Here is a 27,927-nt window from a genome sequence, read left to right as displayed (position 1 = left end):
AAACTAATAACGACAATGAAGTGGCTAATTACTACTGTGCCCTTCCCATCTTACATTGTGTGGAGAAGAAGACGCCAGCAAGGCGGCCCCACTTCGGCGTAGCCCAGACGCGCTATAGGCATATATGGCATGTACTACTTTACTGCCTCGTCAACCTTAATGTCACGACAAATCATGACAATGGATTTCAAAAGAGGAAGCATGACATGTGATTTCAAAAAGCAAAGCATGGTCAATGATTTCAATTTTCAACAAACATGGCACGAAAATTGATTTGGGTTTCGGGTTTAGGAATGCTAACTTCTTTGAGAGACAGCTGTAACAAATGTTTAATTAATCACTATATATTATCATAACATTCTACATTTAAATTTGCCGAATATATGTTTTGCAGCTTTTTTTACAAATAGGACTTTTAAAAGCAAATTTATCAAAAACTTAATTGTTTTACCTAATTAGTAATTATTCACATAACACAACAAAAGCTAGTCATTTAATAAACAGCTCATATTTACTGGCCTATATTTCTGATGAAAGTTTTTTTTTGAAATAATGGTAATTCCATTGATAATAGCACATGCCAAAAAGGCCATTACATACCCCATTCACTGACACATAACAATAGCCAGACAAGACTTCGTGGAGGAGCCACAGTGATACATAGGATAGACCAACTATATTTGAACTTATCGCTCGCATAACAGCGAGCCTATAAGCTATGGAAAAAACATAGCAAATAGACAAGCTAAAACAAAACACTCGTTAGGGTCCTAATACAAGGGAACTCATTGTAATTAGACAAAAAGCTAAAAACATAGGTTTGGGCCAAGAGCCAGAACCCCAACCCAAAATAGCAATGGACTAGGGCAGAACCCCAGCCCAAACAGTGCAGGCCCAATAGGGGAGTCCGCCAAGGAATGCACCAGGCCCATCATTGGTTCGGGCCAATCCCCCTTGTCCCTTCCACCACGCCGTCGTACAGTACCTGTACGGCCAGTTCCGCCCGACCCACGTCGCAAGACCTGTGTCACCACGCCCACCTAACCACACCTTCTCGTCCTGGCGATCCAAGCCGAGCAGTGCCAACGCTTCCGCGACTTGGATAAGCACAGAAGACCCATCTCTGCAGGCCCTGCAATCGCACACGCCATCGATCGAGATCCATGGCCACCGTCGATCCCAGAAGCCAGCAGAATGAATCGATGACCGGACTCGTGAAGCACGCTCACCCATCACACCATCCCAGCCGAACATTCTGACGGAAACCGAGCCAAAACCTTTCGACAATCCCATGGGCATTAGATCTCCCGTCCGGCAGCAAAACCATGACAACGGTGAGGCAGGAGGCCAGCCCCTACGTCCGGCCGCAGCCGGACGAGAACGAGATTGCAAACCGAGGGTCTTAGGGTTTTTTTTCACTCTGCTCTAGAGTTAGCGCAATAAAAAAAAAAATCCCTTTTAATTTTTTATATATATATATATTTTTATTTTTTATATATTTCTGATGAAAGTTCATTCCATGTTTCCCTTTCTTATTTCATATTTTTATTATGACCTAATTCTCAAACTGAGGGACACAGAGGGGTGGAGGTCCTCCACTCTGAGGTGGCAGGACATGGTGATTTCTGATCAGTTTCTTGGACAACAGGCCAGAAGTTTGGCGTGGCTCGCTGCATGGTCTGGGTTTCTTCGGCGAGGCGAGCTCGAAGGGAGAGTCCTGACACTCTTGTGGTGGTGGGCCGTCGACGGAGCACTTAAGGGGAGGGAGGAGGAGTATGATGGCTCCTTTTTGTTTTTGTTTTTTATTAGAGTAATTTTTTGGTTAGTTCTTTGGTTAGGTTTTTTCTGTCATTAGATTGTCCCTACTCTTGTGAGCTAGGGTTGGGTCAAGTTGGGGTACCATGGATATGGTATTATTCCTGGGGTCGAGCTGGTTTATATTCGGTTTTATCTTATGGTCAATGTGCTAACAAGCGATCCTTGCACGTGGTCTGGTTTCATTAGAACGCGGTGTGGAAGAGGGCGCTGGTTTCTCTGGCGCCCTGGCGGTTGTCTATGGGGTGCTATCGAGTTTCTCGGGGTTATCTGTAGCTTGTGAGGTTGGGCGAAATAGGTGGTTAGGGGTTGGGCTCTTTTGGCTCATGGATGTCATTCTTGATGATGGACCCGTAACTAGTTCGGTTTTTAGGGAGGAGAGTGGGGAGTTCTTGTCCACCACCGGTCATTCCCATTTTATGTAATCTTGGTTATTTTCAATAAAGGATTCTTATTCTCAAAAAAAAAATTCTCAAAAAAAAAAAAAAAATTATGACCTTACCTTCCGTCTTTATCCTTAGTAGTTTTTAGACTTTCTGTGTTTCGTAAGTAGGTCCAAATTTGATAGAAAATTTAATGAAATGGATTGGTTGAAAATACAAATGATTACAATTGTTATTTCGATGACCACTTTGATGAGTTGATCATTATACAGCGTACCGAGTATTATGATACACTGCACCGATGAAATTTCGTCCCCAACACTTTTAATAACTAATTATTCGCGAGTAAAACATTGTCAACAGAAATTTGTCGGGTGGATTTTCCCAATGAAAATGGCATCCACATAAGTATTAACTTTAACAACAAATTATTGTCAGCAATAATGTATATTGCTTGACTTCGTTCGGAGAAGCAAAAGTTTGATATTTGATGTTCTGTGTATTAACCTTTTGGGTTATGCACCAGAGATGAGAATCATGAGATGCTTAGGAAACAAACACCAGAATCCTTCAATTTTTTTTTTTTTTTTTTTTTGTATTTTCATTTTGAAGTTCAGCAAGTCGTATATTTTCATTTTGGTTATAATGCCCATGAAGGCAAACAAGGACAATTCTTAGGGTCACCCCTTCGGTGAAAGAGTATATTCACCCCATTGTCGATTAATATATTTTTACTTAATAAATTTATAATCCAACGGTCCATTTCTTAAATTAGTCTTTAAAGATCATCTTTGCAAAAAATCAATCGAATTGGAAATTGTTTAATCATCTAATTAAATCAAACAAATGGATGGTTCTAACAATACTTACTATTATTATGATGAATCTTTCATGTATTTCATAGAAAGGACAATTCTTAATTCTTAGGTTCACCCCTGAGGTGAATGATCATATTTACCCTTTATTGTGATTAATGCATTTTAACTTTATAATTTTATAATCCGACCATTCATGTTGCATAACATCAAACAAAAATTAGCTTTGTAAAAAATCAATCAAATTGAAGACCTTTTAGTTATTCATTTCTATGAAGTACATGGACGGTTCATCATAGTAGTATTAAGTGTTGTTAGAACCATCTATTTGTTTGATTCGATAAATAATTAAACGATTTCTGATTCAATTGATTTTTTACAGAGATTATCTTTAAAGTTTAATCTAAGATATAGACTGTTGAATGATAAATTTATTAAATAAAAGTATGTTAATCGACAATAGAGGTGAATATGCTCATTCACATCAGGGGTGAACCTAAGAATTGTCCTCATAGAAATGAATAATTAAAAGATCTTCAATTTGATTATTTTTTACAGAACTAATCTTTGTATTACGTTATACATGCAATATGAATGGTTGGATTAGAAAATTATAAATTATTATGCGTTAATTACAAGACAGTGTGAATATACTCATTCACCCCTTGGGTGAATCTAAGCATTGTCCGGCAAACAAAAAGGAGACAACACTTTCATACTTGAGCATCTGAAAGAGAAGATTTAAGTTCATCATCGCTACTGACTGAGCTCCACTTTTCTGCGTTTTGATCTGTTTCTTGAATTTCGGATTTACTAGTCCCTTCATCCCCAATTTTATTGCTCTCTTCCTTCTTTCTTTTCAGGAAATCGACAAGTCGTTCAAGAGCAACATCAGCATCCTCACTCTTCATGAGCTGCTCAGCAATCTCCGCGGGGGTGACCTTTGAGCTCTCGATTAACTCCTCAACTTCTCCGCATAGGCGATGAGGATTGCTTTCATGCATACCAAGGTAGTTAGAGGCCAAGATCCTGAACCCGCTTGGAGTGCAATATGACATGTGAATGTGCACATCCATTCGACCAGGACGCAACAATGCCGGGTCTATCTTGTGCTTGTGGTTGGTGGTGAACACAATGATTCTCTCATCTCCGCAGCTTGACCACAAACCATCTATAAAGTTCAGTAGGCCGGAGAGTGTTAACTTGGTGTTAGATGGTTGATGATCTTCCACCTCACATTCCCGGTTTTGCACCTCCACACTGCAATCAATATCCTCAATGACCAAGATAGAACGGTTTGTCGTAGTCAGCAGTGTCCTCCTCAACTCCGAGTTGTCTTTAATACTAGTAAGCTCCACATCATATATATCAAACTTGAGATAATTAGCCATGGCAGCAATCAAGCTGGATTTGCCAGTCCCGGGTGGACCATACAACAGGTACCCTCTTTTCCAGGCCTTCCCAACCTTCTTATAAAACTCTCTCCTCCTCAAAAACCTATCCAAATCCTCAATGATCGTTCTCTTAACCTCGGCATCCACGGCAAGTGTCTCCAAGGTAGCCGGATGATCCAGATTTATCGAACTCCAGTCCGAATTGGATTCATCATCATACGGATCATAAGACCCCTCTTGGCTATAGAGCTTCACAACCTTGTCCTCATTCTTAATGGCCTCGGCCCTGTCAAGCACATACGGCAAGTAGGACTCGATTACTTTGACTCGATGTTTCTTATTCACTGTCAGCTCAAACTGACGCTTCTGTTGCGCATGGCTATTCTGCTCATTCTCTCCTCCGCTGCACACAAAACGCCAGTTGATGTTTATCCCGTCGAAACTGTCTTTGATTTCTTCACCCTTTTCAATCGTGACGGTAATGTTCTTCTGCCGAGGTGCCTTTTTCACCCGGAGACGGTCGTTTAGGGGACTGACCTTGGTCCGGAGGTAGACCTCCGCCGCCTCATAGATTTGGTTTTGAACCATGCCGCAGCACTCATCGACGATGAGAGTGAGGTCGGAGGGGCGAGGGGTGAAGAGGCGGCCGAAGGCCGAGTAGATGTAGTAGCGGAGCTCGTGGGGGATCAGCTGATCAACTATGGAACGGACCAACATTATGAATGCGGTGAGGGAGGCATAGGCTGAGAACAAGGACGATGCCGTTGTGGGCATGTTTGTGAGATTGAGACTCTCAAAATTGAGTGGAAACATTGTCATTGTGATTGTAGTTGGATTTGGTTCCTCTACGTTTAGGAGGAGGGAGGAGGTACATTGAAGGGGGCTTTATTTATGGTGAGCTGGATGAGCTGGCTGAACTTGGGCAGCAAGGAAAAGTCTACGTGGGTTTGCGTAGTTTTGAAGCAAATTTCTCTGTTTCAGTCGGTTTATGACACGCGGATCAATTCCATCTGGATTAGAAATAGTGCTCATATATGCCAAAGGGATAAAAGGTGTGTTCCTCTCCATAAAAGGAAAGAACAACTGTACAACCATTGTGAGTTTGTGACTCACAAATAAAGCATTAAAAAAAGAACAAAAAAAAAAAACAGAGCATTCAAACCTTGGTGGGTGAAACGGTGTGGCAAATACAAGTATACAACTTTACAAGACTGTGACTCAAAATAAAGCAATGTCGACATCTACTCCAGATAATTCAACTTCGTAGGATGGTAAAAAGTGAAATATTGGAGACTTCCTTTTTTTTTTTTTTTTTTTTTAACCTCTATTCCATTGTTTTTAACCTCCATCACACAAAATTTGTGTGGTGGGATCATTGAGCACAAAGGGCATGGGCATATACCCGGTTTGGCCACTAAGAGCAAGTCCACCGGTGTTGGATTGCCCGGGCAAAAAGAAGGAATGTTGATGTGGCTGCCTGGCTATGCAGAAAAATGGTTTCCACCGGCCCAAGCTTGACTGGGCAAGTCTTGCCCTTCCATGCCCAAAGCCATAAAAACGGGCAAGAAAATTTAAATAGTGAAACCCACGGATGAACAGTGAATTGCGTGAACAGTACTATGAACAGTGAACAGTGTTGACCGGGCAAGAAAAACAACGGGTGCAAACCCATGTCCAGTGGTAGTGAATAGTAGCTTGACCGGTCGAATTTTTGACTTCTCGACTTTGCCTTTTCTTGACTACGGGTGCACTTGCTCTAATGGAGTTGCCAGATGACAAAGCCTGCCATGTGCTGCTATAAAATTTGGAGCAGTCCTGTATATTTTAGGCGGATCTAATGTAACTAACTTTTGCATCAAAAATATATGCTACTTTTGCCCTGGCTTCTTCTTGAGGCATGTTGATCTGGTACTTGGAAACACGCATATACATACATATGCAGTATTACAATAATCCTTTGTGAAAAGCTCAACCTTAGGTCATATATCGATCTAGTCTTTTCTCTATTTCCTTGTTGTGTGGTTGTGCGCATCACATGTTATTGTCTAGTTGATTAAAAAATTTCTGAATTATGTATATATTTTCTTTGCTGCAGGCACCGGTCATCGAAAAAGCTAGAATAAATTGATATTGAGATCCATATCAATAGCAGCTCTTTCCCGGATCTGTAAATAGTAAGCATCTGTGGCTCCCAAGGTATAAGGCTTCTTCTCTCTGGATAACATAGGGTTACCTCAACATTCTATCGCAAGCTATGGGAAAGAGTTGATGAATTAAGGAGTTTAGATCCTAATTAAGTCTTTGCATTGTTACAGCAATTACATATCACAAATTACGATTTTAAGGTCAGGTTATTAGAATAAATCTACAGAATGTACAGCTAGTTGACCATTGGGAATTGAGGCGGTTTAACACTGCAACTTCCTTTAGTAACTTCTTTGATAAGTATTAGAAGCATATACTCTTTGAACGCAATCAAGTAGGGACACATTTGTTTATTGGCTTCATTGAGGAATGTGTTGCTTGAATAGAATAGGACTAAACCTTCCATGAGCAGCATTGTCTAAGCTGTTGAATTTACTTGTTCCCATTTTGTAAAATTCATCACTTGTACTAGCTGCTTCTTGTTTGCTACTGCTTCCCATTTGTCTGCATATATCCAAGCTGAGAATTAGCATTGCATATGCAGTTCCCTCAGATATTATTAATGCAATTATAGCAGCCCTTCATTGTTGAAATTTCTTTGATCAGAAAATGGAGTTAGGAGCCGCAATATCATTAGGTACCATACTCCCCAAGAAAGGAAGCCTATTTTAATATGTTTTTGCACTGAATTTTTTTCTTTTTTTTTGGTTGTTCTTGCTTTTGGTGCATTTCAGATCTTCGGAAACATGAAGAAAGATGCATATTCATTGAATTTGCTTGCTGTGATGAAGAATATCACCAAACTGGCCGGGTTATGAGCTAAATATGAGTTCTTCTACATTGTTACGTTGTTTTTTCCCTAGTGAGAAACAAATAGTTTTATCAGTATAGTTGCAGCGTAGTATTAACTGGAGAATAAACTGTCCACTGAAAATACATAAAAGGACCTTAGATGTCCATCTGCTAGACATATTCAAACAAAAGCCGACTGTATATCAAAATTTAAAGTTGCAAAACGTCTGGGGCTGACAATATCTATATTACAGCTGCCTACCAATACGCATGAATGAAGAAGAATGGTACATCTTGCAATCCAGAGGAATGGTGCCCCAAAAAAATATCTAAGTTATTAAAACTTAATAACTATAACCTTCAAGAAAAAAAAATGAAATGTTCTAAGGACTATTAGAATTAGCCCAAATTAGGTGGGAAGCATCTCCTTTAGAGCTTCAAACACCCGAAAATGGTAGGAAAGGCGCTACCAGTCTCACATTCTATGCAACAGTCTCAAACAGAGTTTTTTTTTTTTTTTTTTTTTAAATTTTTTTTTTTTTTATAATTATTTTTTTTACTATTTCAACAATTTTTTGACTTTAAAAAATAGGGTGGTTCTAGTTTGACCTTTAAATTTGCTATAAGGACCTCCATCATTTTTTAATAGTTATTTGACTTTGTCAACTCATATAAAAAAACATATAAGGATACAGAGAGAGAGAAAAGAAAAAAAAAACTCTTCTTACCTCCCGCGACAAACTAAGGACGTTTTTCTTTTTACTTTCAAAGTATGTTCTCCCTTCAATCTCCTATGCTTGGATGCGAGATAATACATTTGTAGAAATTTTTTAATTGTTATTGTTTTCTATTAAAGTCCCATATTTTGAAGATGGAATTAGATAAGTTTGACCTTTATACTTGTAAGCAAAACTACTCCTTTTCAACTTTAGGAAGGGATAGATGAATGCAACAGTAACACTACTTCCCTTAACTTTTTCTTCAAAGTTTATATCTTCAATTCTCCATGGCTTATGACACTGTAAAATGTTGGATTGATTGATAGATCCGAGGGAACCAACATCAAAGAATCTCGCTTTTAGAAAAGGCTCTTCTTCGAGTTCGAGCGTTAATACCCAGAAGACTCACGAGCAGCATTAATACCTAAAACTTGACTTACTTGACTAGTCCAAATCTGCAATTTGGTTAATTCATTCTGCTTCTTCTTCTTCTCTTAGTTGAATTAATAGAGATAATAATAATAAAACAATGGAAATTATTCTATGCACCGACGGTGTAAGTGACCCAGCCCTTATAAAATAATCTCAACCCTTGATATTTATTATCAACTTTATTTTTAATAAACAAAAAGTGTAATTAATGTAATCTAACCATTCATTTATGTTGGTGTAAGTACACGGCGGTGCTCTGAATAATCTCTCATAAAACAATAGAACAAAAGATTGTTTAAATTTAATTGTTCAAGGATATTTTGGTAAAATTAAGGTGGTGCACTTAGCTATTTAAGTATTTAAAAAAGCGAATTAGATGTCCAATAAGTATGAGAGGTCCAAATAGCAAATTTGGAGGTCAAACTAGAATCCCCCTAAAAAATATTACCTCCACTTTAGAAAAAAATAAAATAACAACAACCACCTCAAGGTGCACACAAATCTCTCAGCACTTTTGGTCCTCGGGTTCTGGCGGATGCTGATCATTTTCGAGTGAGTTTCAAAGCCTTAGATGATCACATAGAGATTAAACAGCCTTCTTGTCCCTCTTGTATCCACTCTTTTGTTTTGTATTGAGAATATATACATTCCACATGAGAAAAATTGGACTTTGCCTTTGAATTTATAAAAGTTTGGGCTAAGGGTCATCATTCAGCCTTTCGGCCCTAAGCCCGCCCGGCCTATAGGGCCAAAGCCTGACCCGGCCCGACCCTTTCTAAAATAGGGTATGGTATGTGCCATGAAAATGAAGCCCGGGCTGGCCCTTTAAGCCCACTCGAATAAGCCGTAATAATTTTTTATTTTTTTTATTTTTTAATTATGTTTCTCTTTTCTCTATAATATGCAATTTATCTCTTTTTTTGTAATTGATTTGGTAAGCTTTGTTTTCTTTAATTTTTATTTTCTTTGTTACACAACAATTAATATTGGGAGCCTTAGAGAGATAGTTAATTGAATATAACCACCTTAACTAATATTAATAAATGTTATAAGTTAATTCCTATATATATATATTAAATATGATCAACAAAAAATAATGAGTCTTGTATTACCTATATAACCATTGAGTCACATTTTGAGGAAAAAAAAATAATGTTTTTTTTTTTGTTAAACAAAATAAAGCCCATTTCAGCTTTATTTGGCCCTATTTTGAAGGTCAGCCTGACCCAGCCTTTTCGGCCCTAGCGGATCGGGCTTTCCAAGCAAGTAAGGGTTAGTATATTTAAGCCCTGGCCCTAAATTTTGTTGACTTTGACTAGGCCTGGCCAGGCCTGACCCTAAGCCCTAAAATTTAGGGTAGGGCCAACCCTAGCCCTGCCCATGATGACCCCTAGCTAGTTTAGGCCACTCCATTTATTGCCAATTGGTTTTGGATGTGAACCTCAGATTACTTTATCATGATATTAGAGCAGTTATCTCACGTGTGCATGCCTCGCGGCCATACGAGCTCCATTTCACCAAATATAAGGGTTTGGGCCACTCCATCCATTGTTAACTGGTTTTGGATGTGAACCTCATATTACTTTATCATGTTATCAGAGCGGGTTATCCACTTGTTTAGTTTCAGTGATGGCCACACATGATCACCGTCACCCAACATAAGTTGTCCACGTATATGGCTTGAAAATTCGCCACACATGCGGGGGCGTGTTGAGAACATATACATCTTACATGGGAAAAATGAGACATTGCCTATAGGTTTATAAGGGTTTGGGTAAGTCCATTCACTACCAGTTGGTTTTGGATGTGGAACCCAGTGTTGAGAATATATACAACCCACATGGGAAAAATAGGATATTGCCTATGAGTTTGTAAGAGTTTAGGCCACCTCATTCATTACCCCAATTGATTTTAGATGTGAACCCAGATTACTTTATCATTTTGAACATTATTCTGTACTGAAATGTAGAACACAAAGAATGGGATGAAATCATAGCTTAATCTGTTTGGTTGACATCCTTGTAATAATTACTCATGTTCTGAATTGTTTTGCAAAATCGATGTGAAAATTAAGAAATGTGATTAGTACTGTAGTCACCAGAGATTACAGAGAGATAGGAGAGAGAGCTTTGGAGAAGATGAACAGTGAAATGATGACTCTACCCTTGAAAAGTTAACCTTGTTAACGGTTTTACTGTTCCTAGATACGTATCTTGGGTCGGGGTTAAAAGTCCAGGTACCAATCTGATATTTTTTGAACTTGAGGTACGAAAATTATTAGTGGCTGATAGTTTAGGTACAGTTTGTGACTTTTTGATAGACAGACTTTTCGATCGCATATCCACATCTTGACCGTTCAGTTTTTAAGTATATATGAGTAGATCATCTCTACAAATTTTCAACTAAATTGATAATCATTAAGGCATTCAAACCTGCTATTTACAATTATGAACACGAATGGTTCCGGTTGACAGATTCGGTTCGTTTATTGATTTAATCTAGTTCAATACCTTAACGATCATCAATTTGGCTGAAAATTTGCAGAAGTGATTTATACATTAGGACCTAAATACTGAACCGTCGAGATGTGGATTTGTGTTCGAAAAGTGGGTCTATCAAGAAAATTCTTAGACATTAATATTTAAGGACTTCCTTATATATATATATATATATATAACAGGGCCCTTCCACTAAGGGTTCCTATTTTTTTTGGCCAATTTAAGAGAAAGTTGTTAGGTCTATATGAATAGATCAATTCTACAAATTTTTAATTAAATTGATAATCTTTAAGGCATTCAAAATTGTGATTTACAATTATAAACATGAATGGTTCAGGTTGGACAGATTCGGTTTGTCCATTGATTTAATTTAGTTCGATACCTTAGCAGTCACTAATTTGACTGAAAATTTGCAGAAATGATCTATACATTAGAAACTGCAGCTAAGCAAGTGGAACTAATGGCAATAAGTCATGGGATGCAGTTCTTGCAGTCCTTTCCAAACCAAGGCATTGTGATAGAAACTGACTGTCTTCAGGCCACCATGGACATTGCTAATTCAAGGTATGATTTACTCGATTTTGCTGCTATTATAGATGACATACAAATGGCTTCAAGGGCTTGAACATGCAATGCGGTGGCTCACAGGCTAGCCAGTTTAGCTTATGATGACAATTGTAGTGCTATTTGGTCTAATGTACCTCCAGGTTGCATTATGGACATCTTAAACTTTGATTGTAATCAACAATGCTAAATGCCATCAATAAAGATATTTCTTCTATTACAAAAAAAATGATCTATACATTATAACTTTAAAATTGGATTATATATATAGGCCGGTTCTGAAGATCATGTCTGCAACCCAGAAAAAGTGTGGATGTCCCTCCTCCGGCGGTGATAGTTGCGTTGCGGTTGCCTCGATCTCTTTGGCCTTCGTCTTCACTACAAACTGGTTTGGGATGCCCTTGGCCTCCGTCCGGCAAGAGGCGCGCCACCGTCAGAGCTTGATCGCAGAGAAATCCCAGACGTCCGCACTTTTTCTGGGTTCCGAATGTCCTCTTTAGAACCTATATATATATATATATATATATATATATATATATATATAGACACACACACACACACACACTAGTATTTCCTCACACATGTTCTGCATGTGTAAGTTATTATTATTATTTTTCAGAAAATAAAAAAGAAAAAAGTTAGTTATTGCAAAGAAAAGATGATGGGGAGAGAAAAGTGGATTGTGGATACTTTTTTTTGTTTATTTTTTAATAAAAATATATTTTTATAAATGTCTTAATTATCCTTTTAATTTAATTAATTCTCAAAGTTTATTATTCTTCTAGGGTCATTTATGTTAGAATTCTAGATTTTGGCTAACAAACCCTCTTCTCTTAATAATAGTATAATATATATACAGATCTTATCCAGAGCGAGGCATCGCTTTGAAATTTCAGAGCGAGGTTAGGGTTTAGGGTCACTTTTCGGTCGCATATCCACATCTCAACCGTTCAGTTTTTAGATACTAATGTATAGATCATCTCTGCAAAATTTCAACGAAATTGATGGTCTTTAAGGTATCTAACTCGCTTAAACCAATGGACGAACTGAATCTGTCCAACCTGAACCGTACTAGCTTTAAGGGAGTTATCAATGCCTTAACGACCATCAATTTGGCTGAAATTTTGCAGAGGTGATCTATACATTGGTACCTAGAAACTGAACGGTTGAGATGTGGATATGTGACCGACAAGTGACCCTAAACCCTAACCTCGCTCTGAAATTTCAAAGCGATGCCTCGTTCTGGATAGGATCTATATATATATATATATGTATATATATATATATATATATCTTGAGGTTCAATTGAATAACTACTAGCATGAACAAAAACACTAAGACAGAGATTAATATATTACTCTCGCATAAAAGTAAAAATAGTTAGAAAAATAAAATTAAAAAAATACTCACTGAGGTTAAAGATGAAAGCTAGATCTGACAGGTAAAAGATTCCAAAGAGCTGGGAGACGTAGAGATTAGGCTGCAGTATGGAATTTCATCAAATAATTAGGTAGGGTTTGTCTTGGTCGACGAAAGTTGAAACAAAGACGTTTTGATGTTCTGCCGTGCCCTCCGCCTATTGAAAAAGACGATGATGAAGCATCACCAGGAGCATTGATGGAATGCTTGTTGCTTCTATAGCTAATTTATATATATTTTTTTAAGTTTTATTTGTTCTCGTCTCAGTCGTCTTGTCTGTTTTTTTATTTTTTGGGTTTTTGTCCATTTACCCCATTTGTAGAGATTTTTTTCTCACTTACCCAATAAATTTTTTTTAATTCCCTCTTACTCAAAACACTCTAAGGAGGTCTTCCCTAATATCATGTTAAAATTTTTTTTTTGTTTTATATTTTTTTTAATACCATTTTACCCTCACCTTTGTTACTTAGAGAGAGAGAGAGAGAGAGACCATAGAGGACTTCGCCGGAGCCCCGTCACGGGCCGCCGCCCACCGGATTTTTCCGAAAACCTCTATTGCCCCCAATAGACATCTATATCCCCCTAATAGACGTCTATTGCCCCCCAATAGAGGGGCAGTACAGGTCTATTGCCCTCCAATAGACGTATATTGCCTCTCAATAGAACTTTTAGTCTATTGCCCCCAATATACGTTTCAATTACCGAAATGAGAACTAATTTTTCTAAAATTACACAAATAAAACTTTGATTAAAGAAAAAACGAGGAGATTACATCAATTTAAAAACGTCTATTGCCCCCCAATAGACCTCTATTACCTCATAAAAAAAAATCTTTTTCAGATTCTACTCCTATCCAAAGGGAACCATAAAATTGCTAATAATGCATCACAAACTAAATGCAACAGATACAAATCAGTCACATCAATCAATTTAACTACTCAAATCCTTTTCATTTCTAACACAAATCTTCCCTGCAATAGAAACAAAATGGGCCCAACCATCAGCAGCCTTGACTTCAGTTGGGACTTGGGAGAGCAACCAAGTAGCTCTGTCCTTCTTCGTCCTTCACACCAAATACACAACAGGAAGGGCCTGAGCTCGTCTCCAGAGCATCAAGGCCGCGCACTCACCCATCTCCTTTTTCATTTTCCTTTCATTTTGGGCTTCTGCCCCATTTTAAGCAAAAAAAAAAAAAAAAAAAGAGGAGAGAGAGTCAGATCGAAGGGGAGAGAGGAGACAGAGCTCGATGGCATAAAAATCTGGCGCGGGAGAACCTTGATCTAGCGCTGGAGAACCTTAATCGAGCTCTGGAGAGCCTTCGTCGAGCACCGGAGGGCCTGGAAAGCAGGAGGGCCTACGTCATACCCCAGAGAGGCTGGGTCCAGAGCGCTTGGGTCAACCTGCAAACGCCGGAAGGGTTGGATGGAGCGCCGGAGGGCCTGTAACATTGCCGGAGCTGGAGGTCAGTTGGGGGGAGAGAGAGAGATCGAGGATGAGAAAGAGATTACCAATGGCAGTATGTAATTTATTAATTAAGCAGAGGGCAGAATAGTCATTTTTCTTTAAATTGGGTTAGTGGGAATAAAAATCTGTTGCTGGAGTAAGTGGGATAACATTAGCTCATTTTGGAGTTTTTGGTCAAGAACCCCTTTTTTTTTTTGTACTTATGACACCGATTTAGGGTTTTGAATTTGTGGGCCTGTTGGTTGGGCCTTTGGGCTTAATCTTTTCGACTAATAAAAAAAAGACATTGGCAGGCAAATCCACGTGTACACGTGGTCAACCACCCAAATCTACCGCAGCTCCAATTAAAATAGTGGTTGGCTGCCGCAGATCCTATGCATGACTGCAGTTGCAGCGCATGGTCCGGCTTTCTCGTTTGGGTAAAAAGATTAACACTGGATTTCCAACCGGTATAATATAACCTCATTCTAAAAAGGGCAAAAAAAAAAAAAAAAAAAAAAAAAACTGCAGAAATTCTCAAAAATCGAAAAAGTAAAAAGCTGCAAACTGCCGTTCAAAGTCCTGAAAGAAGGAAGTTTCGACCCTCCATCCCGTAGATTCTCTAATTCCTTGTTGTTGTGTGGTTGTGCATCACATGTCATTATCTAATCAATCAAGGATTTTCTGAATTATGTATATATTTTCTGGCTTTGCTGCAGGCACGGGTCACCGGAGAAGCTAGAATAAATTGATATTGAGATCCATATCAATGGCTCTTTCCCGGATCTGTAAATAGTGAGCATCTGTGGCTTCCCAGGTATAAAGGTTTCTTCTCTCTAGAAAATTCTATCCCAAGCTATGGGAAAGAGTGGATGAATTAAGGAGTATAGATCCTAAGTCTTTGCAATTTACAGCAATTACATCATATGACAAATTACGATTCTAAGATTTGATATCTAGAATAAATCTACCGAATGTCCAGCTGTAGTTGGCTATTGAGAATTAAGCTAGGCGGTTTAGCACACTGCAAATGCTCTTTCAAAGCAATCAACTAGGGACACAGTTTTATAATTTGGAGTCTGTTTGCAAGTGAGTTTATTGGCCTCATTGAGGAACGCGCGCGTTGTTTGAATAGAATACTTTACCAAGAGCAGCATTGTCTAAGCTGTTGAATTTACTTCACATATTCATCACTTGCACTAGCTGCTTCTTGTTTGCAACTGCTCCCTATCTGTCTGCATATACACAAGCTGAGGCATATGCAGTTCCTCTCAGAAATTATTAAAAGCAATGATAACAGCCCTTCATTGTTGAAATTTCTTTGATCAGAAAATGGAGTTAGGAGCACCAATACCATACTCCCCAAGAAAAGGGAGCGTGTTTAATATGTTTGTTCACTGATTTGTTTTTCACATTGGTTGTTCTTGCTTTTGGTGCATTTCAGATCTTCTGAAACATGAAGAAGGATCCAAGTTCATCGATGTTGCATGCTGTGATGAAGAATGTCGCCAAACTGAGTTATGAGCTAAAGGTGAGTTGTTCTTCATCATTTTTCCCTGATGAGAAACAAATAGTTTTATCAGTATAGATCTAGTGTAGTACTAACTGGAGGATAAACTGTCAATCACTGAAAATACATAAAAGGATCTCTAATGTCCACCTGCTAGGCATATTCATACAAAAGCTGACTGTGTATCAAAATTTTAAGTTGCAAAACATTTAAGATATACAATATCTCAAGTAACAGCTGCCTACCAATACACATTAATAAAGAAGACTGGTACATTTTGCAATTCAGACGAATGATGCCCCAAAAATATATCTAAGTTGTTAATGTGATTCTGCAATGATGCATTTCTTTGTTTATTCAGAAGCACTATACTGTTGGAGAGCTAAGAAAACTAAAATCTTGCAGAGTTGTAGTCTGACAGTTGTATTGTGAGGGGTGTTGTATAGTTCTGTTATCAAATAAGTCATTCATAACATAAACTGCTGTGGTTTTATGCATTCTCACAATGGCAATATGGCAGATCTTCTGTAGCGAATGGTAATGCATGTAAATGTGGAAGCAACTTGGGTGACCAGATTTATATACTCTGAACCATTACAATTTGGCCAGCTGACCAATGTAGGCTAGCCTCTCAGTTTTACCTAGATTCTAGAGTTTTAAGGAATAGTAGGGATTTCAAGAAACAAAAGAAATAGTTAACCAAAAAACTAATAAACTACGAGCATCACAGCTAACATTAGGATCCCAATAATAATGAACGACCTTCCTATTCTTTCGTAAAGCTGCAGACTAGCAAAAGCTAGCTTTAAGTTTTGATAACATCAGGTCTAAATGTTAAAGATCGCCTCTATGTATACAGAGGCTAAAATATTCTAGGATCCCAATAATAATTAATCTACCTACTCTTTATTAAAAAAAAAAAAAAAAATCTTGAAGAAGTTTAGTTCATTTGCCTACCATTTATCAATATTGTAAGTCTCATGCAGGCGACATATAAGCTCTGGATGCTTTTCAGTTGCGTAGTCATCAGCGACCGTTACATCTTGATCATTGTCTAGACAATGAGCAAAAAGGTTCCTCAAGAAGGTTAATAATCCCCATACTTTGTTATGATCATAGTCCCAGCTAAGTTCTTTGAACTGTTTTTTGTTCTTATTCCTATTAAATTTTCAAGTCCGATAACATCTTTCCACTATGCCATCCCTCTATTCTTTCTCCCAATTCGTATAATTAATGAATTTGTCTGACTGTAGTCGTTTGGGTCCTGGACATGTATAAGTGTATAACCCGTTATCGCCATATGCAAATCAGAGAAGTACTTCACCCTTCTCCTACTCCCACACAAGTAAGGATATGTGATTGCCTTTTGTAGTCTCTCAATGTAGCAATTTCTAAAGCGAAAGAAAAAAGAAAAAAATAATAATAATACAATTAGGTAGGGCAGAAGACAAGGGCACTAGCCTTACCAATTTAGTAGTAGGGAAAGGCATTAAGGCATTGAAAATATACCAGATTTATTGTAATAAGAGATTTGAAACATCTGGGGGGGGGGGGGGTGCTTACCTGGACATTTTACTTGTCTCAATAAGAAAATTGATGAAACATTTGCGCTCAGCCAATCTAGTTTGAGGCAAAATGACGTTAAAACTCTTGGTCAAGCCTATAATATCCTGACACCATCCGTCGTCACCCATCCGACAATTGCATGGATGTTGATTAACTTTACCATGCCTTTGTGGACTACGTAATTGTCTAGGTTGTCCATATGCTTGTGAACAAGGCGTGACTCATGCATGTACTTTAAAGCCTTTAACAAGTTTCTGCACAATAGAATGCTACTTGTAAGTCAAACCACACTTATTTGATATAAAAAGAAAAGAGATTAATAAGATATAAAATATACAAAAAATTGTTAAATTACCTTCAGTATATAGCTTAGTCTCATCCGTTTGGTTCCAGTTAATCTGAGTGAGAGTGTGAATCGGTCATAAAATATGAACCATTCTTCACTTCCTGTGTGCTTTGCTACCCATAGAGGGGAAAGAATGCTCTCATGAGTGGCACTAATGGTGTGAAAATAACAGTCTAAGGCGTCTTCTTTCTTCATTTTGATAAAGCTTGCTTGAATTTGTTCTCCATTCTCGTACTCTTTAGAATCATTGATCCAATATCTGATGAAAGCGCTATCCTGCCAATTTGAACATTATAATTAAATAAGTCACATACATGATAATTGAAATCCAATTTTATATCATCACATACTATAACTCAGACTGAAAGAGTAAACATAGACTATCCCATTTTATATCATCACATATGATAGGAGCGGAAAATGCGACGAATTTATAGTTTAACCCTTTCCACTTTTGCTTAGTTATTTCGTTAAAAAGATCAAACTAACTTTGTTATTTTCTTAGCAGTTTTGTGGAGCAACCGTGGAGAAATAGGAGCTCAATTGGGGCAAGTTAAGGTTTTGATGTATAGTCGTGATGCAAAAGATGAAAGACGACCATTTACAGGAAAGCTTGTGTAAAACAATCTAAAGCAGAGGAGACCAGCAAGATAATGTCGTAATCAAATTCTGAACATCATTAAAGCTGCCAAATAGACATGGACACAACACCATATTCGCAAAACACCATGACATTCCAAGATAAGAAGCAACCCTCATCAAGAAGAACTCTAGTATAAAAATCAATGTTGCCCGTATGTAGATAGGACAACGTTCAAGAGGAGGTGAATCGAACAAAGAAATGAAAGAGGAAGATAAAACCAGACTTGCCAAAATGTCAGCAGCAGAAGTGTTACAAAGATCATATGCTGCAACAGCGACGACCAATTAATACAACAGGCTAAGGAGGTGTAAAACTTCGAGAAGATAAACAAGCAAGGAAACTTGTTGAGCCACCATACAACCAAATTGTATTCAATCTTCTCTGATAGACGAGGTAAACAAGACCAATTCCAGAATAACAACCATCAATTCAGCATAAAACAAAGTCTATAGGATGGAAAAACAATTGACAATAACCGGTTAGTAAGACCTATTCATATCACAGAATATACCTGCACAAGCAGTTGGTCCTTTGGCCAATCGACTACGTTGGTATCAATGAACCCAAAACTCATCCATATCTAATCTCTTAATAACAGTTCTCTTTTGATATATGATCCCTTCATATTCCCCGAAAAGAAACAAAATCTTTATTCAGTAGCTGATTCATTCATTAGATTCACACGATTAGGGAAGATTCAATCTACAATGCAAGAACAAGGAATCAAACTTGTAGAGAGTTTTTGCCAAACACAGAGCTCTCTGATAACAAAGAGAAACATATATTAACACCGAAAAATATACAATTAATTAATGAAAGCTTGAAAATGAAAAAGCTTGAAAATGAAATTGCGTACCCATCAGCTTCATATTCCTCTGCAACTTGTCCAAAGATTGCTTCTTTTGGTGTCTAACAAATGCAATAGCAACACTCCCTGTCTGCTTCCTCAGGTGAGATGGGTCGGTGAGTTCATTCAAATTCACACCCTGAATTGCTTTAAAACTAGTGCAACAACAGAATGGGAAGAGGGAGAAATTCTCGCGAGCTGCAACAATCCACTGACTTTTTTTTTTTTGAATGGAAATGGAATCCACACACGTTTTAGGCGGCTAAAATATGCACAAATAACCCATCCCATCATTACAAAAAAAAACAAAAAAAATCCATGACCGGGGTTGTTTCACGTGCCTCTCACGTGAGCTACAACTACAGTAAAACTTTCCCATCCAACTTCTCATCAGAATCCCTAAAAACTTCCGTAGTTCTGTCGCCTGGTCTCTGCCACTGCTTGACAAATGTAAGCCATGGGAAACGATGGACAAATGTCAGCTGTTGGAAACGATTGTTGGAACTTGTGGGACTGTAGTCCCACATAGAAGAAAGGATTAAGGGTGATACCCTTAGTAAGGTCATATCCTTACAATCCATTAAATGGATGACAAGTCTTGATATGGGCTATGGTGGGCTTTTCCTCTTGGGTTTCCCATAGGAATAAGCATATATATAAAAGTCATAGATGGGCCTTGGGGCTCGGTTTGATTAAATCTGGTTTTGTTTTTTGCATCAGTATTCAATTTTCGGATAAATGCAAACAGTTGCAATGGATGAAATCAAACGAAGCCAACCGCCAACACAATTGTTCGTGTTAACCTCAATATATGGACGACCTTGGGTCGTCATTCATCCATCGAAAAATCCTCTTCTTCTTCTTCTTCCTCTATATATGGACGTCTCAAGCTTTCTTGAAGAATATTCAAAGTGAGACCGTGATATCTACTGCCCTCTACGGTTTATTCCTTCTGTACTTTTCAATTTCAATATGTATATGTTTTTGGATTTCCAAACTATGAGCTAGTAATTTTCTTCATTGAGAACTAGTATGTAACCCTAGTTATGATGGATTTTTAACTTTTGAATCTCTTTTTCGATTACAAGGTTTTGTGAATGCTTTGTTAATTTGGTTTTGTTTTATAAAATCTTTTATATGTTTATGTCTTAGATTGATCACCTAAAATATGAGCATGTAATTGGAGCTAGTTTTAAGGTGCAGTGCGTTCACGATCTTAAAACACTAAAGTAGTAAAGCCTACATGTTAGGTGAAATCAAACAAATAGAATGCATGCTAGGATGGCGTTCCTCACTAGTTTTGTACTCTAAAATCAATCTTTCCAAAGTGCTTAATGTGTTTATGTGTACTTAATGAGTTAATTTGATAGGGTAGCGTTCTACACCTTGATGGCATTTAAGCAAGCTTAGGATGCAACTGGATGGCACGAATTTTTCCACAAGCTTTCCTTCTTGTTTCTGACCATGTAAATGGTCATCTTTCATCTTTTGCATCACTACTATACATCAGAACGTTAACTTGCCCCAATTGAGCTCCTATTTCTCCACGGTTGCTCCACAAAACTGATAAGAAAATAACAAAGTTAGTTTGATCTTTTTAACGAAATAACTAAGCAAAAGTGGAAAGGGTTAAACTATAAATTCGTCGCATTTTCCGCTCCTATCATATGTGATGATATAAAATTGGATTTCAATTGTCATGTATGTGACTTATTCAATTATAATGTTCAAACTGGCAGGATAACGCTTTCATCAGATATTGAATCAATGATTCTAAAGGGGAAGCAACCATTGAGTACGAGAATGGAGAACAAATTCAAGCAAGCTTTATCAAAATGAAGAAAGAAGACGCCTTAGATTGTTATTTTCACACTAGTAGTGCCACTCATGAGAGCATTCTTTCCCCTTTATGGGTAGCAAAGGACACAGGAAGTGCAGAATGGTTCATATTTTATGACCGATTCACACCTCTCACTCAGATTAACTGGAACCAAACGGATGAGACTAAGCTATATATGAAGGTAATTTAACAATTTTTTGTATATCTTATATCTTATTAATCTCTTTTCTTTTTATATCAAATAAGTGTGGTTTGACTTACAAGTAGCATTCTATTGTGCATAAACTTGTTAAAGGCTTTAAAGTACATGCATGAGTCACGCCTTGTTCACAAGCATATGGACAACCTAGACAATTACGTAGTCCACAAAGGCATGGTAAAGTTAATCAACATCCATGCAAAATGTCGGATGGGTGACGACGGATGGGTGACGACGGATGGTGTCAGGATATTAAAGGCATGGATCCATACGTTTGATTTAGAGACCCTAAAAATTGCAACGTTTTCTTCCTTTTATTATTGTTTGCTTTTTCAAACGCTAAAACCCCTCCTTTCATTTAGTTTTTGTGTCAACTTTATTTTCTTCTTTACCTAGTTTTTTCTTTATATATAGTTTTGTTCAATTAACGAAATTTGTGAAAGTACCCTCAATCCCCGGACTGAACGACATGGAGAAGAATCCCATTTTATATCTTCATATACTATAACTCAGACTTAAGAGTAAACATAGAAATAGACATGGAGAAGTATGTGATGATATTAAATTGGTTTTCACAGGACATCCAAAAAGACACAAGTTGTATCTTCCTGACATTATTTTATACGAAATATTTTTCTTTTTCAAATCTAATTCACATAATAGAATAAGTCACATACTGGTGAGTTCTCATCATCCCAATCATCCTCATCATCATCTGTGTCTTCATTTATCTCCACCGGCTCTGTTTTTTTTTATCTTTCCCCTTCTTTTTCTTCTTCTTCTTTTTCTCAAGATCAGCATCTATAAGAGGAGGAATATCTTCTGGTGTACCATATTTGAGATACCATATAGTCCCAATCAAGCAGATAATGACAATGCAAATGGCTGGTAAAGAAAAGAAAACAAATTGACAAATAGTCGTTTAGTATTTATTTATTGGAGGCATGATTAAATAAACAAACTGAAGATTCAATATCAAATTCAAGGAACAAGCACTACTAGAGGCATGATTAGTAGTTCTACTTTTCTGGGTTGCTAGGATGGCGTTCCTCACTAGTTTTGTACTCTAAAATCAATCTTGCCAAAGAGCTTAATGTGTTTATGTGTACTTAATGAGTTAATTTGATAGGGTAGCGTTCTACACCTTGATTGCATATAAGCAAGCTTATGATGCAGTGCGTTCACGATTCTAAGTAATTTTGGGGAAAATAAGGCTTTAGCAGCAATCCTAAAGTTCTTGATTGGTTTCATTCACATGCCTAGTAATTGAAGATCAGGTTAAATTGACTTTCTCTGACCATAACTAGTGGTGGATTACGAAGTTCTCAACGTCCGTACATCTAATTTAGAGAACCTAAAAATTGCAACGTTTTCTTCCTTTTATTATTGTCTGCGTTTTCAAACCCTAAAATCCCCCTTTCAGTTTTTGTGTCAACTTTATTTTCTTCTTTTCCTAGTTTTTTTTTATATATATAGTTTTTATAAATTTTTTTATATAACAGATTTGACATTTTTCTGAAGGGAATCATTCCATACACAATGAAGTTATCTAACACATTACAACTATAGTCTAATATAAGGTTATATAAGCAACTGACATCGGTGATTTTCCAAATAAATTGGGGTTAAATAAGATAATCATTCAAAATTGTTGTCTGATTTAAAACGCTTGTCATTTTTTTTTGACTTTGTCAAGGGGAACCCAAAGGCTTCCTAAGCCCAATATAAACCCCTTCGGCTCATGTGAAATGCTCCAACTGTGCATTGCAGCACAGTGCCTTGCCACTTTGATAGCTTCGGGGTTCGAACCTAGGTTGAGGAGCATACCCAACTAGGCAAGAACTAGTAGGCCACTTGCAGTGGTTTTTAAACAGTTGTCATTACCCAAACAGATTGGGGTTAGGTAATAATCATGCAAAGTTGTACACTGGTCTTCCCAAACAACACAACTCTTGGTTAACAAAAGCAATTTCAACAACTGCGGCAGGTGCAAAAGATATTTCAAGAGAGGTGCATTAAAGGAAAATTCTTGTAACCCAAAAAAAAAGAAGGAAATTTCTATATTAAATGTACATATATATATATATATATTTTTTTTTTTTGAAGGGAAATGTACATATATTTGTATAATCATGCAAAGTTGTTGAACACTGGTATACCCAAACAGCACAACTCTTAGTTAAGAAGACCAATTTCAACAACTGCGGCAGAGAGATGCATTAAAGGAAATTTCTTGTAACCAAAAAAAAAAGAAAAGGAAATTTCTATATTAAATATGCATATATTGCTAAAAAGGGAGCAAAAATAAGCCATGAAAAGATTACCCCATGGCTTGAGATCGTTGTTAGAAATAATCAGTATATGCTTGTACGAACAAGATATTTATATATATGAATATGAACAAAATATATATATATATATATATCAACTAATAAACAAAAATTGAATTCAAATAGTTTTGAATAGAAATTAAAGTCACTAACTTGATCAGATAGAGGCCTGCAACGCAGTGACCTAAGACAGAAATTCGCCCCTACTTGTGATGTAGTTCTCGGACATCTATCTAGAGGATACAACTATCTGGTCAAGTTCTTGACCTGACGAATTTTACTTTATACTTTTCTCAGAAACGATTTAGGAGGAAGAAGAAGAAGATGATTTTTCGATGGATGAATGACGATCCAAGGTCGTCCATATATAGAGGTTAACGCGAACAGTTGTGTCAGCGATTGGCTTCGTTTGATTTCATCCGTTGCAACTGTTTGCATTTATTCGAAAATTGAATACTTATGCAAAAAAAAAAACCAGATTTAATCAAATGTAGCCCCAAGGCCCATCTATGACTTTTATATATATGCTTATTCTTATGCGAAACCCAAGAAGGAAAGCCCACCAAAGCCCATATCAAGACTTGTCATCCATTTAATTGATTACAAGGATATGGCCTTATTAAAGCTATCACCCTTAATCCTTTCTTCTATGTGGGACTAAAGTTCCACAAGTTCCAATAATCGTTTCCCACAGCTGACATTTGTCCATCGTTTCCCATGGCTTACATTTGTCAAGCAGCGGCAGAGACCAGACGGCAGAACTATGGAAGGTTTTAGGGATTCTGATGAGAAGTTGGATGGGAAAGTTTTACTGTAGTTGTAGCTCACATGAGAGGCACGTGAAACAACCCCGTTCATGGATTTTTTTTTGAAATGATGGGATGGGTTATTTGTGTATATTTTAGCCGCCTAAAACGTGTGTGGATTTCATTTCCATTCAAAAAAAAAAAAAAGTCAATGGATTGTTGCAACTCGCGAGAATTTCCGCCTCTTCCCATTCTGTTGTTGCACTAGTTTTGAAGCAATTCAGGGCGTGAATTTGAATGAACTCACTGACCCATCTCACCTGAGGAAGCAGACATGGATGATAGAATTAATGCTTCCCTGCTCCATCCTCGAGTGTTCGCGAGATGAGGTCAATGTGGGGAAAAGTTCGCATGATGAAGTCAATGCTGGGAAAGTTCGCGAATTGAGTTGCCGCGAGGGTTCGCTAAAAGAGTGTTCACAAGATGACGTCATTGCGGGGAAAAGTTTGAATTGAGTTCGCCGCGAGTGTTCCCGAAAGAGTGTTCGCGGGAACTAAGTCTGTCGTCGCGAAGGTTGAGTCTTTTTGCTGCGGTGAAAGATATTTTACAGCAACTTGCATTACTGTTTGCTCCACTCAAATTAAGCTAGATATTTTGTATCTAAAGCACTTTTAATCTAGTTTAATATGCTTTCATCTTAGATATTTTGTAGGTTAATCTTGTACCCTATATAAAGAAAGTGTTGGTTGATGTAAAAGAATGAACAAGTTCAGAAACTCAAGTACACAAGTTTGCTGAGTTAAGTTGATCTGTTCATGCTTCATTTGCAACTGCAAATTAATCAAATCAACAAGTTGTGGTTTCGATTATATTTTGTTTAAATACAAAGTAGAAGCAATCAAAATTTAAAAATTATATTCAACAAGGGAGTGTTGCTATTGCATTTGTTAGACACCAAAAGAAGCAATCTTTGGACAAGTTGCAGAGGAATATGAAGCTGTTGAGTACGCAATTTCATTTTCAAGCTTTCATTAATTAATTGTATATTTTTCGGCGTTAATATATGTTTCTCTTTGTTATCAGAGAGCTCTGTGTTTGGCAAAAACTCTCTACAAGTTTGATTCCTTGTTCTTGCATTGTAGATTGAATCTTCCCTAATCGTGTGAATCTAATGAATGAATCAGCTACTGAATAAAGATTTTGTTTCTTTTCGGGGAATATGAAGGGATCATATATCAAAAGAGAACTGTTATTAAGAGATTAGATATGGATGAGTTTTGGGTTCATTGATACCAACGTAGTCGATTGGCCAAAGGACCAACTGCTTGTGAAGGTATCTTCTGTGATGTGAATAGGTCTTACTAACCGGTTATTGTCAATTGTTTTTCCATCCTATAGACTTTGTTTTATGCTGAATTGATGGTTGTTATTCTGGAATTGGTCTTGTTTACCTCGTCTATCAGAGAAGATTGAATACAATTTGGTTGTATGGTGGCTCAACAAGTTTCCTTGCTTGTTTATCTTCTCGAAGTTTTACACCTCCTTAGCCTGTTGTATTAATTGTTCGTCGTTGTTGCAGCATATGATCTTTGTCTTCATATTTTTAGGGAAAATAACACTTCTGCTGCTGACATTTTGGCAAGTCTGGTTTTATCTTCCTCTTTCATTTCTTTGTTTGATTCCTTGAACGTTGTCCTGTCTACATATGGGCAACATTGATTTGTATACTAGAGTTCTTCTTGATGAGGGGTTGCTTCTTATCTTGGAATGTCATGGTGTTTTGCGAATATGGTGTTGTGTCCATGTCTATTTGGCTGCTTTAATGATGTTCAGAATTTGATTACGACATTATCTTGCTGGTCTTCTCTGCTTTAGATTGTTTTACACTATAGGTTGAGGTGAAAAAATTATAGTTGAAAGTGTTGGAAACATTATAAACATGTGTGTGTGTGTGTGTGAATCTGCTTTCTTGTGTTGCCTTTTGGTATATTGATTGTATCACTGCAGGGTTCCTAAAACTTTCCCCTCTCATTGAGTAATAACGGGTATATTGATTTGTCTGTCTACAGTGTGAGGTTTGGGGTTGCCAACGTTTAGAGTCACAATGGTGATTGCACTTCAGACCAAGTATTTCATATTGCTAGGTTCTTGAGAGGAGAACGTTTGTATTGATTAACTTTTTGTTCTCTATGTTATCTTTATGTCATTTTATTTGTTTTTTAACAAGTCAATTTTGTTCTGAAAGCAACTGAAATGTCTTGTTTCATTGTGATGAAGACATTGTAATAATGGACTGGAAGACTGGAATTTAAGGACAGCCTTGCACTGGTGTTACTAGCAGTAACCGCCGAGGGGGTTAGGCTCTGGATAGGGAGAAAGTTCTCCTGCACTACAAGGAGAGAAAGGAGAAGAAGTCCAATAACATGTATTTGTTATAAGGTGGTAGCGGTCATTAAAGTGACATCCACCAATCAGAATCACTTGGAACAATATATAAAGATTGTATTCGAGGTGCCTAGTACATTCAAAAGTTGGTACCCAATTGTTGAAGCATTATCTTCAAAGGTGTGCAAAATAACAGCTGAACTCCTAGTACAATTCTGTGTTACTAGGTTTTATGATCCAAAATAAGTGTTAAAACTCTGAAACAGATAACACAATTTATTGCTCTTCTTGTTTCAGCCATTCCTAAACAAAAATGATCTGAATGTTTTTGTGATTTATCCATTTCCGTGACTTGGAAGTACATACAGATTTTAAGGTTGAACTTGCAACTATTTTGATAGCCAAACTTTAATTCAGGCTTATAACGACAATTTCAATCAGAAGATACAGTAGATAGGTGATGAATTTATTCACATGTCTTGAAAGTCCAACTCCACAGGTTCAGCCTGTTAAGGTAATGAAGTCAAAGCCTTGTTGAACTTGAAACAGCATCCCAGAACTCAAACTCAGAAGCCTTTTCCGATTGATGGCCTCCGACTCTGTTCCTTCCATTCAAATCTTTAACCATGTTTTTGCAAGATTAAAGGAACAAGCAGAACGACCAATCTAGGAGAGCTAATTTATACCCATTAATCGTTTTCTATATCTTAAAATTCAGGACATCATATTCTTGTCGTCCATAATAGATACTAGTCTTAACATTTAGAGTTAATGACCACTAGCTACAAATTCTTTCATTTCTTTCCCATGCGCAAGGGCCACAAACATGGTCCCCGTGTGGTCAAATTAAAACTAGCTACAGTAATGATTCAATATATGAAGGACAAAAAGGACAGTTAAACGTTTATGAAATTACAAAAATTGCCACTCGTTCTATATCTATCACGATACAGCTCTCGCTCTCTCTCATATCTCTTTCAGATCCATTTCTCCCCAAAATCAAAACCTCTCTTTCCATTTCTGCAGCTAAGCAACAAATCAGAGTAGCGAATCGGAGTAGCAAATCGAGGCTCTGATGGCGAAGTAGTCGGTGAGG

General features: G+C 37.4%; 2 protein-coding genes and 1 long non-coding RNA gene across 4 annotated transcripts; 1 reads left to right on the top strand and 2 right to left on the bottom strand.

Annotated features, from left to right (window-relative positions):
* Positions 1-3,611: 3,611 nt before the first annotated feature.
* LOC112186856 (AAA-ATPase At2g18193) lies at positions 3,612-5,283 on the bottom strand. The gene has a single exon (XM_024325398.2). The coding sequence runs from the start codon at positions 5,224-5,226 to the stop codon at positions 3,727-3,729; it is 1,500 nt and encodes a 499-aa protein (XP_024181166.1). The 5' UTR covers positions 5,227-5,283; the 3' UTR covers positions 3,612-3,726.
* A 9,607-nt stretch (positions 5,284-14,890) lies between these two features.
* Positions 14,891-18,902, top strand: LOC112186114. 2 transcript variants are annotated; one of them, XR_005805803.1, is made up of 5 exons: positions 14,891-15,032; positions 15,139-15,236; positions 15,864-15,950; positions 16,916-17,015; positions 18,350-18,902. It is a non-coding gene; the product is annotated as an uncharacterized LOC112186114 (long non-coding RNA). The 2 variants fall into 2 exon arrangements; XR_002930642.2 differs by lacking the exon at positions 16,916-17,015 and having other exon boundaries at positions 14,894-15,032.
* On the bottom strand, positions 17,187-19,300 carry LOC121051474. The gene is made up of 3 exons (XM_040513854.1): positions 18,996-19,300; positions 17,851-18,117; positions 17,187-17,749 (listed from the first exon to the last, which is right to left on the bottom strand). The coding sequence occupies exons 1-3, from the start codon at positions 19,056-19,058 to the stop codon at positions 17,717-17,719; spliced, it is 363 nt and encodes a 120-aa protein (XP_040369788.1). The 5' UTR covers positions 19,059-19,300; the 3' UTR covers positions 17,187-17,716.
* Positions 19,301-27,927: the final 8,627 nt, after the last annotated feature.

The sequence above is a fragment of the Rosa chinensis genome, chromosome 2 (genome assembly GCF_002994745.2).
Source record: "Rosa chinensis cultivar Old Blush chromosome 2, RchiOBHm-V2, whole genome shotgun sequence".
NCBI classification, from domain to species: domain Eukaryota; kingdom Viridiplantae; phylum Streptophyta; class Magnoliopsida; order Rosales; family Rosaceae; genus Rosa; species Rosa chinensis.
Note: the sequence above shows the minus strand (reverse complement) of the source record. Positions and strands in the feature narration are given on the sequence as shown.